The following is a 12,500-nucleotide window of genomic DNA, read 5'->3' on the forward strand; positions in this document are numbered from 1 at the left end:
GTGGCCCGGTGTACATCGATGTTTATTGACCATATGTATAAGATAGAAGGTTATCAATAAAATAAATAACACCACAAAAACTGGCCTACTGTTTCAAAATAAATGTCAAATAATTACTCACTTTCTGTCAAACTACTGGGAATTTACCGGTTACAGTTAATTAAAGTTAATTAAGAATGCTTTCAGTTAATTAAAATAAATCTTTACTTTTTCCCTTTCATTGCTTTACAAGTCAAACATTTAAAATCCTAACAAGTTGAATATCATACTCCCAGCAGACTGTAGTTGAGTAGCCGGTAGCTGAATTACTGTGGTTACCATGACGTCAACTACGCCACGTGAACGAATTTCGATGCCGTGACGCCGTGCAACACGTCAATGCATCATTTCCGGTTGGCGACTGGAGTTCCAGTGTCGTAATGTTTGCCGCTGTCCAGCACCGCTGGTGCTGAAAAGGCAGAGAGGCGTCGCCACAGCCCGCATCAACAAAGTAGATCATTTCAATTAAGCAAGAATATGAATATGAATATGAACTTTTTGTTTTGACCGACTGGCGGGAACGATGCTCACTAGGAAATGGACGCCCGGACACAAAAGCAGGTGCACTGTTTATACTGAGAGTACAGACACGGTTTGTTTTTGTACAGTGACATTTCATTTATCCTCAACGACATTTGTGATTTAGCAAAAACAAAAAGCCAATAAAAAAACAGGACGCTGATAAAATTATTAGAATATTTTAATATACATAATAATATATTCATATTTATTTATATCTAATGTCAATATATTAAATTAAATATTAAATCGATTGGAAACACAGAGGATGCGGTAGACTGTGACACGTCCTTACAAAACGACCACACATTCACCAGACAAGGAGTATGAAGGCGAGATATGCGACAGCGACTTTGACCCGAAGCGACACCTTCCCAAAATACTGAATTTCTACTGAGTGTCCAAGGAGCCTCCACCGGCGGGTGGGTGGAGGGTGGAGGGTCGGCTGTCCGCTGTGTCGCCGTCGGACCCCGGTGCCGGAGCACCTGGTGCAGAACCTGCCCGATGACACCCAGCTGAGCGAGGCCATCCTGCTCAGGCCAGAGGAGGCGGACGGACAGTCCCTCATTCCTCAGCCGGCCCGCCCCTCTCACCGTCCCAAGGAGGAAGTGGACGCGCGGACACCGCCGTCCCGGGACAGCGACAGCGTTTGCCGGAACTTGGAAGTGCGTTGCTTGGACAGCAGGCTGGACGTGCGCCGTCGTCTCTGTCCTGGCCATGGTGGTGTTGTCATTTTTGGGCATCGTTTTTGTCCATTCTTCAATTACCCCCCGTCGCCCATCGGCCCAATTTGTTTGTCTCTTTTCGGCGGCCCTCGTCCATGTTCTCAGTTATTCTCACCTGGTTGATGTGTTTGTTGAACTACCAACCAGAATCTGACTCTTGCTGTGTCGTCTAATGTCCACAAGCGTTATGGACCATGGTGTTATGGTCTGTGCAGTATTGTAACCACAGTTTAATTGGTTTTAACCAGAAGGCCACGAGGGAAGCCTCATTGACGAATGTCTATTGATGAATGTGATACTGCATACTGAAAAGTTCACCCGCAAGTCGAAACTTTTCTCTTTTTAACTTCAGGAATAAGTCACGACGGTTATCTGCTTCCTCCGAATTCTTCTTCCCAGTGTGTTCTACGGCTGGTCATAATGTATTGTACGTTGTCTTAACTGTGGCTGCATACTGTACGCTAACATTGATTGACCCTCGCTTTCTATGCTCTTATACCTGCGCTGGTACTTTTTTAACCGACGAGGCCATACTGGGGTTGCTTCCCTTATGTAACCATACGTCTCACCTTGAAAACGACAGCTTGCTATGAACGTCAGAACGCAAGCGAAGTGAAAATCCCTCTAAGTGCTCTACTCTACATGGAAATTTGAGCAGAGTGACCCCAAAAGCTTTTGGGCTCTTTGGGAGAATTCCAATCAAATAATAGAGGATCTGTGGCAATTTGGAGTCGATCTTTTCTTATTTTGTACTGTATCGTCGAGGTTGTGTTGTATGATGTATTGTATGTAACTTTGTGTGGAGACCTATTTATAGATCCTGTTTTTCTTGCTCAGGCCTCTCTTGAAAAAAGAGCGCCCTAGCTTCAATGAGATTGACTGGTGAATATATTGAATTGTGGCCATTCAACATAGGTAATGTGGTAGATAAACCACAATGAACGAAACCAGAAATCACTATACACTATATACTACAGTATACGTTATAGGCATGGTGTAATGATTTGGTGAGGTGCTGAATGTACAATGATACGTTTTTAGACTCCTAGACTCGTTCAAAAGTGCTGAGTTTATCACCAAGGGGTACCAAAGAGGTCCCAGAAGGTTTCCCGAGAGCAATCCTGTCCCAATTCTTATGAAATGGACATGTGCTCTCTTGTGGCCGATTTATGCACTGCACTGTAGATGGGCGTTTACTGTGTATACAGCCATGTATTTTTGCACTTCAAGCCTGGAGCCCAGTGTCTAATTCATGTGGATTGTTCAATAATGCAATCAGCGTGTGCATGGGAAATATTGTTCACTCTACTTTTTAACTCATTATTTTGTCAAAATCTCAATATATAATTTCAAAATTGAAATACTACTGCTTTCTACTTGATGTAGAAAACATACATTGTAGTGAAGTGCCTGGCACATTATAAAAGTAAAATAACTCCCCAAGGAGACGGCTGCTTCAAAATGGTGGAATTAATATGAATTACCAATAAAATAGAAGTCCAACAGCGTTGTGAAATTTGTAACAAAGGTATTCAATTATTTGTATATTTAAAGAGCTGTGGTTCTATCCATCACAGCCTTTATAGAGGTATATCGTCAAAGTTAAAGTTCATTTTACTCAACTCATTTTACACTACTCAAAATAGTACATTGAAGTTGTATTTCATAGATTTATTTTATTCTATAGGTCCTTGCATTTATTTGGATCTTTATTTTACGAGTGAAATGGAGAAACGCCCCCTTTACACACACACACACACACACACACACACACACACACACACACACACACACACACACACACACACACACACACACACACACACACACTGACTCTCACAGACACACAAACTTTTGTGAATGTTTCACCTGAAGAAATTAGGCAGTGAATCAGATAAGAACTTCGGTGCGCAGGTGACACGACGGACTTCGTCGCAGAGGCCGTCCACTTTAAGTCCTCCATCTCCAGTCTGCGTTCACTGACCTACTAAAAGTGACCCCGCGCGGCCCCAGGTCACATGTTTAACAAATGCCCTGCTTCTACTTTTCTCTGCCCTCGCCCACCTGGGTGCAGCTCTCTCTTTGTGATGATAAGCGAGCTCGGTTTGAGCTCCCTCCAAAATGCCATGGGTCCCATGTAGCCGCTCACATCAAACACATCAGAAAACAACTCATCCTTTGGGAGCACCTTGTAAGCGCCAACATCCCAAGGCCATCAGAGGGTTGATTTCCTTATTCTGGAGCGCCGCTGTTTGCAGAGATGCTTATCTAAACATTGGCCCTGCTTTTCTTCTAATGTATATCTCCCCGACAATGTGGCCTTCTATAGTCTTTGTGATGCAAACGCTGCCTTGGTATTGTTTTCATTGCATTACTGCAGGTAAATGGCAACAAACCATCAAACGTCATTTAACAGTTCAACAATGATCAGACTCCTTTTGGAAGGATGTCACAATTACGACCCTGCTCTTTTTCATTGGATAACTCAGTACACATAGGTCGTCCGTAGTGTGGGCTGTGGTGGAATTCTACTTTCAAAGTCTATATTTCAGCGGGTGGCTCAATAAACAGCTTCAAGACGGTCTAAACAGGCACATATGTGCTCGAGTACTATAATTAACCACCAAATCTTTTTTACCCAATCCAGATTGGAACAAAGGTATTCGAAAGTAATGATAACTTGAAACGAAATATGCAGTTTTGGTGATGACTTAAATGCAACAGCGTCTATATCTGGGAGAAACACTCTGCATAGGTCTTCATTTAGCACATTTCATTTGCGATGTCTGTTTCACCAGTAATCCTGTACCTATCCTCGGATCTCATAGGCTTTAGGATGTATAGCAACACCACATTCCAGATCCAAATGATGTGGATTGTTATACTTTTGTTGTGCGTGTGTGTATGTGTTTGTTTGTTTGTGTGCGAGTGTAAGTGTGCAGACAACTCCTGAGTTATTTACACACTCGTGTCCAGTAAACATGTCGTGCTGCAGCTCTTTTCTGAATCGCATTGGTCTGCGTTTCGTGCACCACCAGAGCACATTTCTGACTTTCCCTTCCAACCCTAATTGATTTGACACGGAGATCCAATATCCTTTTCATGATAGTCAACCCAAGTATGATAACTTTGTTTCCCTCCCAGTCGTTCTTTTATGGACATATAGAGTTTCCACAAATTCTGTCTATTGGCTGTTTTTTGTTTTCTTTTTTTTCAACCAATGTGGGGGCTTCACCTCAGTTTTATTAAGCCACGTGCTATTTGTTAGAAAATAGGTCGCCATTAGGAATTACATTATTAAGATGTAATAAATTAGATTTGGTGCCATTTATACATGATATAAATTACTACTTCTAAATTACTAAATTGTCCCAGAATATTTATTTGATTACATCACTTTTACCACTGAACTATCATGCTGATTCTATTCCGCTACTCTAGGTCAACTTTTAAAAATTGATACCAGTCTCACAAAAACCTGATCATTCTTTGCCAGAGCTATAGGCCTACCTGTCATGTGCATTCTATATATGTTCACGCGTCCAATTGATTTGCCCAAGGTCTGGATTGCCCAGGCCTCCACAGAATGGAAAATCATCCCTGAATACATCCATTAAACACTGCTAATTATCAGACCTCTACAGGCCAGGGCATAAAAAAGGAGTCAAGTGATCATGTGGGTCTGTGTGTTAATAATCGTCCATTTGCACGGATGTGTTACACTAACGTGTGGCTGCAACACGGGTCCTGGTGGTGTCCATTGTTGCATTAGCGCTACCATGAAGGCGCCCGTGCACTGTGTGCGTGCGTGCGAGTGTCTGGTGTGTGTGTGTGTGTGTGTGTGTGTGTGTGTGTGTGTGTGTGTGTGTGTGTGTGAGAGAGTGAGTGTGTGCGCGTGCACGTGTGCGTGTGTGCTTGTGTGTGTGTGTGTGTGTGTGTGTGTGTGCGCAGTGTGGAGAACTCCCGCATCTCCACCATATTTCCCTCCTGCGACCCTTTGTGTGTGAAAGAAGCCTTCCGAAAAAGATTTCCGTGAGCGGTGCCGACTTCTACCAATTTATTTATTTCGATTTGAACGCAAACCCCCACACACTATCGTCAATAAGATCTAAGTTTTAGGCCGAACCTAAAATCCTACGCGCGTTATCCTATTGCACTATGACAACAATACCAACGATAATAGGCCTAATAATAATAATAATAATAATAATAATGAGCTAGTAATAATAATAATAATAAAGCGCGACTACTAATATTTCTGTTACGTGTATTAATATTAATTTTGGTTGTTGTAGTAGGCAACAGAAGTAATAATTTGGAGCCATTCTCGCAAAAACAACCACGACAGAAAATCAATAACAAACTATTAATTATAATAATAATTATAACAATAAGAACGATAACAATGCTAGTGATAATAGTTCATATTATTAATACCACAATTATTACTTGTGGTATTGCGTTGTTTTTCTTGTTTTCTCTTTTCTGGTTTTCCATATTTCAGTCACTTTGGCGCTGTCTTTCTATTATTATTCTTTTGCACAATGAATCAGTATTACGACATGTTTATGTAAAGGAATAATTCTTTGCCGCGATCACCTGTTGCACTAACGTTATAGTTCCAACGCCGACCCAGTGATTTATTTAGTTGAATTTTTTTAAAATCATACTTGCACTATGCAACTCACAAGCCACTGGTCAGTTGTCCAAACGGTGTCCATCAAACCTCAGATGAAAAAAGACGATGGTTTTCCCTATGATGCTACCTGACCGCCCCGCGGGCCATTTCGTTCAGCTGGTGGGCACCTGGGACCATTGGTGAGTATATGTTTATGTGCCTTAATGTTCATTCTATTCCGTAACGTTTCCAATATTTGTTTTATATGTTGGCCCAGTGATGTGAAAATAATTATACATAACATATCGAATAGTGAATGAGTGAATTGCAATTCCCATAAATACAATTTTGCATTTTTAAATGAACATTAAAAGAAAATGCTGTCTGCCTGTAATTGGTGCGATTGTTTGGGGTAGACGTGTGTATATAGGTATACAATCTAGAGACATTTGTGATTTTCGTCCCTCTTTACACAACATTTGCTGCACTACACTTTTACAATCTGTTTACTCTCATTTTCAGTGGGTGCTCTGATTTACGGGGAGACACTGACACAATTCACATCCGTGCTTCTATCCATACCCGTTGTTCCATCCATATCCAGGACTGCACCAGCACTTTATCAGAGTGTATTAGTAAATGAGATGTAGCACGTACACATGCAAAGGCCGTGATACATCAATGAGATAATTCCATCCATTAAGTTGGGAACAATAATTATGTCGTTATTATTATTATTATTATTATTATTATTATTATTATTATTATTATTAATAATAATTATCATTATTATTCATAATAATTAATATAATAATAATAATAATCATAATAATAATAATAATTATTATTATTATTAATAATACTACTAATACTACTACTACTACTAATAATAATAATTATAATAATTATAAAGATAATTATAAGAATAAACCTATGATTTGTTGAATTTTGCAAAAAAACCCCAAAAAAAACAGCCTCACCTCGTGGGTTCGTCAAGAGAGAGGGAGAAGTGCTGTCGTCCAATCAGCGGGCCCCGCCGGCCCCCACGCGCCACGTCCGGGCGAATCGGAGGGCCCCGCGGGGCCCCGGCCCGCTCCGCGGGGCCGGGCCAATCAGGGCGCGGAGCGCGGGGCCAGCGGCGCCGCGGAGCCCGGATAAAATGTTTCACTCGCGTCCGTCCGTCACACCGAGCGCGGACCGGAGGGACTCAAACTCCGTGTACTTCGAGCACTCGTCTCCACTCAGATTGACACTTTTTTTTTTTGTTTTGTTTTGTTTCGTTTTGTTTTTTCTCCTCCTCCTCCTCCTCCTCCTCCTCCTCCTCCTCCTCCTCCTCCTCCTCCTCCTCCTCCTCCTCCTCCTCCTCTTCCCGGCTTGTTCTGTTTGTTTGTTTCGGGACATTGTTGTGGGATACTCGAGTCGAGCCTCCAACTAAATACCGGAGGATTGCACCCTTTTTTTTTTCTTTTTTTTGAATTTTTTCCCGAACCGAGGCGCTGGAGCCCGCCGCAAACATCGATCATCGATCTGAGATATTGATATTTAATCAGCAACCTGTTCGATCCCAGTGCCTGGCGGTGGGGTCAGGACTCATGGCAGCTCTGGCGGGAGGAATACCGAGGATGATGCGACCCGCTCCACACCAAAACTACCCCCGGGGGGGATACTCTCTGGAAGGTAAAAAATAAAAATACACTAGTCTGTCACCAATCAACAATATCAACAATATATTTGTTGCTTGGTTGAAAGCGATAGCACACTTAAAAAAAAACAACAACACTATTTATTTTGAAGTTTGTTTTAAAAAATCTTAACTTACATCTTAACTTTACTCTTTTACGTGGAGAACACCTTTTTTTTTTTTCATATAACATTCATTTTAACTTGTGATTTTTGTTGGAATGTTCACCCAACAACAGTTTATTCAGTGCGTATTAAATATTATATTCATACCTATAAGTAATGATGTTGACCACAGCGGCTTGTGCAAGTGCTGATCGTTTATCTGCAGTGTTTTCAAATTTATTTTCGTTATTATCATTGTTATGTATTTATATATCTACAGTTTATCTGTTTTTTTATTGGGTTTTTTTTCTGTATATCCGTAGTTTTTTGTAGTACAGTTGAAGTTTTAATTGTATTACCTTTCTTTTTTTTTTTTTTAGTATATATTTAGTATTTATCATTCATTCATTCATTGATATATGAATTCGTTGATGTACTTTTTTTTTTTTTTTTTAAGTTGATCTGTATTTATGTTTTGGTGTCTCACTTTGAGTCAGCCTCGTAGAAACGCCCAGCCCTCTCCCCACTCCCGTGACCAACTCTCTCCCCTGCACCCAGTGTCCACGCCGCTGGGCCAGGGCAGGGTGAACCAGCTCGGCGGGGTGTTCATCAACGGCAGACCGCTCCCCAACCACATCCGACACAAGATCGTGGAGATGGCCCACCACGGCATCCGGCCGTGCGTCATCTCCCGGCAGCTGCGCGTCTCCCACGGCTGCGTGTCCAAGATCCTGTGCAGGTACCAGGAGACCGGCTCCATCCGGCCAGGGGCCATAGGAGGCAGCAAGCCAAAGGTAAGGGGAGACCCGAGATGAGACAAGACATAAGATGAGATGATTTAAAATAAGCTAACACACATTATAATATATAAATGCAAAAATAAAGATATGTAAAAACAAAACGGAAAAAAAAAAAAAAAAAAATCTTCCCCGACTCAATTTCTGTAACGATTTTCAGAAGTTGAACGATGCATCCGGGCTTTTCCCTCAGGCAGAGTTTATTCGATTTCTGCTGGATATATTTTATTTGGGGCTGGAAATAAATTCAGTGTAAAATAAAATAAATCTTTGAAAAGAACCTTCAAATCAAAAACTGTATTAACATAAAGCCAAATGAAGCAGAATTAATGACCCATCTATATATATATATAAACGTGTACATGTTTTTGTATTTATAGATCTACACACAGATCTACACATGTCCAATCATTTTTAACGGTGTTACAATTTCAAAGGAGTTTTACTTCAGGTTTTCACAGCCAGATAATATCAGGACATGTATATTCACAATTAGATTCCGTTTGCTTTTCACCGACTCCTGATATCTCTCTCTCTCTCTCTCTCTCTTAAACAAACGTTTCGTGTCGACCTCCAAAGCAAACATCGTCTCCGGACGTGGACAAGAAGATTGAAGAGTACAAGAGAGAAAACCCCGGCATGTTCAGCTGGGAGATCAGGGACAAGCTGCTGAAGGATGGGATCTGCGACAGGAACACCGTTCCCTCCGGTAAGTTTGTACAAAGTTTTGTTATGAATCGGCCGACAGATGTTGGATCAATGCAACAGGGTATTTCTATTTTCAAGTGTCTAAAAAAGTGTAAATAATATATCAAAAATAATCGACGATGACTTTGTAGGCTAGTTCGAGTCGGTCATAAACCCTTCCATAAATTGGCCTATAATAAAATGAATAGTGAATAGTTCTCTGCTATTTAAATCGTATCTTGCTTTATTATGGTGGGTTTTGCACACGCATGGGTCGAATATGCACAATAAAAAAGTGCATACATTTTTGTATTATTATTTTGTAATGTATGTATTTATATACTGTATATCTATATATATATATATATATATATTTTCCTATTTGCCAGTGAGCGCCATCAGCCGCATCATGCGCTCCAAGTTCGGCGGAGTGGGTGAGGACGAGGAGGACGACGATGAGATCGAGAAGCGGGAGCTGGAGGAGAACGAGCGGCGAGCCAAGCACAGCATCGACGGCATCCTGGGAGACAGATGTGAGTACCACGATGCAGCTCTGTGGAGGGGATCGAACTGGGGGATTTGTGAATTTCATTGCCCAGTTGTTATGTGGATTCTGGGACGCGGTGCGGTCGCAGTGTGGCGTGCGTTGGACGACTTGTTGCTTTCCGACAGTTATTCCAAGAAATAAGACAGGACACAAAATATTTTATTTATTGTGGCGAACAAAATTCGATTGTACGCTCCCGGCATAGGCCTGCTGATCATTAAAATCTCAGCCCAGAAAAAGGCCGCCATTATTATTATTATTATTATTGTTGTTGTTGTTGTTGTTATTATTATTATTATTATTATTATTATTATTATTATTATTATTAAGAATAAGAATAAGACTAAGACTAAGAATAAGGATAAGGATATTATAATTATTATGATGACATATCTTTTGATTTAATTATCGTTGGCTTTAATTAAAAAGCTTCATGACTGAATGTCAGAGATGATAATTCAGAAAAACATAAATCCAGTTTGCTGTTTGTTTTTTATTATTCTTATTATTCTTATTAGAAAATAATAATAATAATAATAATAACAATTATAATAATAATAATAACAACAACAATTATAACAATAATAATAATAATAATAATAATAATAGGACAAATTTGCAAGTTTGTTGACAATTTCGATAGTTTTGTGCACGTGACAAGATTGAACACACACACGCACGCAAACACACGCACACACACACACACACACGTACACACTCGCGCGCGCGTACACACAGACGCACGCACACACACACACGCACCCACACACACACACACACACACACACACACACACACACACACACACAGACTTGAGGACCCATATGTCCCTTAAAGGTGATCAAACATTTAATAAACTACCTCTTGCGCACAATCGGAGCCTTCGGGGATGAACTTGGGAGACAAAGCAGAGAGTCCATTGAGACTCTCCCTCTGGTTTTTGGAAGGCGTGCTCCAGTGAGCGGCTCAGTGTACAAAAAGACGTCAAAGCTTTTCAAAATGTGCAAAGAAAGGGGCTAGAAAAAAAATGCGTCGACAAAAGGTCCGGAGGGGACATTATGAACCCGCAATGAGCGATGAATTATTCAGGGACAGCGATGGCTCTCAGGCGGACCCACTTTATAGACTGGTCACTCAGAGCTGGAGGAAAAAAAAAAACGTTTTCACTCACAAAGAGTTAATTTGGAGGCTTTTTCCCACTGCTGAGTTGTGGACTTTTGTCTTTGAGGGGAAGAAATAGAATCGAAAAGACAGTGGACTTTTGGCAGACACCTGTTGATTTACGACCTGTTGGTGTCCAGGAATGTTGTGGTGGTGGTTGAATCATTAACTTGGAGCAACAAAAAAAAATGAAACCTTTAGTAAAAGATGGTCTACCGTTGGAATATCACTGTATTTTTTCTTATCTGACCTAATTTCTAATTATCGATGCGACTGTGAATATCCATTATTCGTGTCAATTTATACTTATGCAGTATAAGTCTATAGCTTGATTGGCTGTCTGAAGGTCCTTAAAACGAAGTCTTAAAATTAAAATGTATTTGTTTCAGCTATACAAATATTCCTAAAATCCCTTCTAACATTTGAATTTATGAGGTCTTAAATTGAACACAAACGGTTTGTCCTATTTTATTTATCCATAAATTGAATATAGCCAAGGTCAAAAGCTTCAACCCACAGCTGAACCTAATACTTGAGATGATTTGTCCAAAAAAAATTCCTAAATGTTGTTAAGAGTTGTCTTAAAAATACCTGAGAAGGTATTAGATGTCTCTATCTGATACCTGCGGACAGCCTGGATATAGAGTCCATACAAACTCTTGGAAATAGATCAATAGTTAATAACTTTTTAAAATGCGTAAAATCACCACGGCCCTTGTATTATTAAATTCAGGACTTGGCCAACTTTGCAGAATGTAACTCTAAGTCTTGGATGGATGTTGGATGTTCAGTCGATGGTTTCCCACTTTCATCTAAAGCAATGAAACTGAGGGGGCCACACATCCAAGATCTACAGCCTTTCCCCTGTCTCTCTTCCATCCCTAATTCACATCAGCCAGTGGACGCTTGTAGCCTCTTAGACTCATTTCCGCACCATTTCTGAGGCTAATCTTCAGTTTGGAGCCAACAAATTAAGTAAAACGGAAGAGAAACACAAATTGTAGAAATTTGAGCTTTTTTTATTTACGCTGACCGTGTATTCAACAGGCGATATTTGTATTGATTGTATATTTACTAAAAATGCATAATATATATACGTGTATATTTTTGGATTAAAGTGCAGTCAAATATTAGTTAGTTATGTTAGTTATTCAGCCCATATTCAAAACGCCACGGCACAATGACAGCTTCCCCTATTGATATACAGGATGACGGTATTTCATTCTTGTGTCCCTCTGTGGAAGTGGTTGTTGTTTTTTTTCTTTTATGGCTCTTCATTATAATGTGAAAAGAGTGGTTCGAGCACTAAAAGAGTGTCTTCTGGCCAAATATTGATTAAGTAGGTGTTTGCAGAGGCTATTGTTGTGGAGGAGAGGGGCCTGTTGCTCTCTGCCCCTTTCGCTTCTTCCGCCATTGTTGTCTTTACTTAAGTGCTAAGATCAAAGCGGACTCATTTAGATTTATTTGTCTGGGAAAAAAGGGGGCCTTTGCAGCTAAGGTTTGTGGAATAAAGTGTACTGGTCAGTCCAGTGTTAGCCGGAACATTGTGGGAAAAGGTTGGAGTGTCTGCTGGAATGAGTCAGATGGTAATTGGCTTACTGTCATTTACGCCTATCTCTTAA

The 12,500-nt window shown here is 40.5% G+C and overlaps 1 protein-coding gene across 1 annotated transcript in view; it reads left to right on the forward strand.

The window, feature by feature from the left end:
- Window positions 1-7,493: 7,493 nt before the first annotated feature.
- The window catches only part of pax3a (paired box 3a), a gene marked incomplete at both ends in the record, with an annotated part of 20,313 nt that continues 15,306 nt past the window's right edge, over window positions 7,494-12,500 (forward strand). Inside the window, 4 exons of the mRNA XM_080011047.1 lie at window positions 7,494-7,578; window positions 8,245-8,480; window positions 9,063-9,192; window positions 9,560-9,703. Coding sequence (XP_079867173.1) covers window positions 7,494-7,578; window positions 8,245-8,480; window positions 9,063-9,192; window positions 9,560-9,703 — 595 coding nt within the window. The remainder of the gene's footprint in view (window positions 7,579-8,244; window positions 8,481-9,062; window positions 9,193-9,559; window positions 9,704-12,500) is intronic.

The sequence above is a fragment of the Zeus faber genome, assembly GCF_960531495.2.
Source record: "Zeus faber genome assembly, chromosome: 12".
Classification (NCBI taxonomy): domain Eukaryota; kingdom Metazoa; phylum Chordata; class Actinopteri; order Zeiformes; family Zeidae; genus Zeus; species Zeus faber.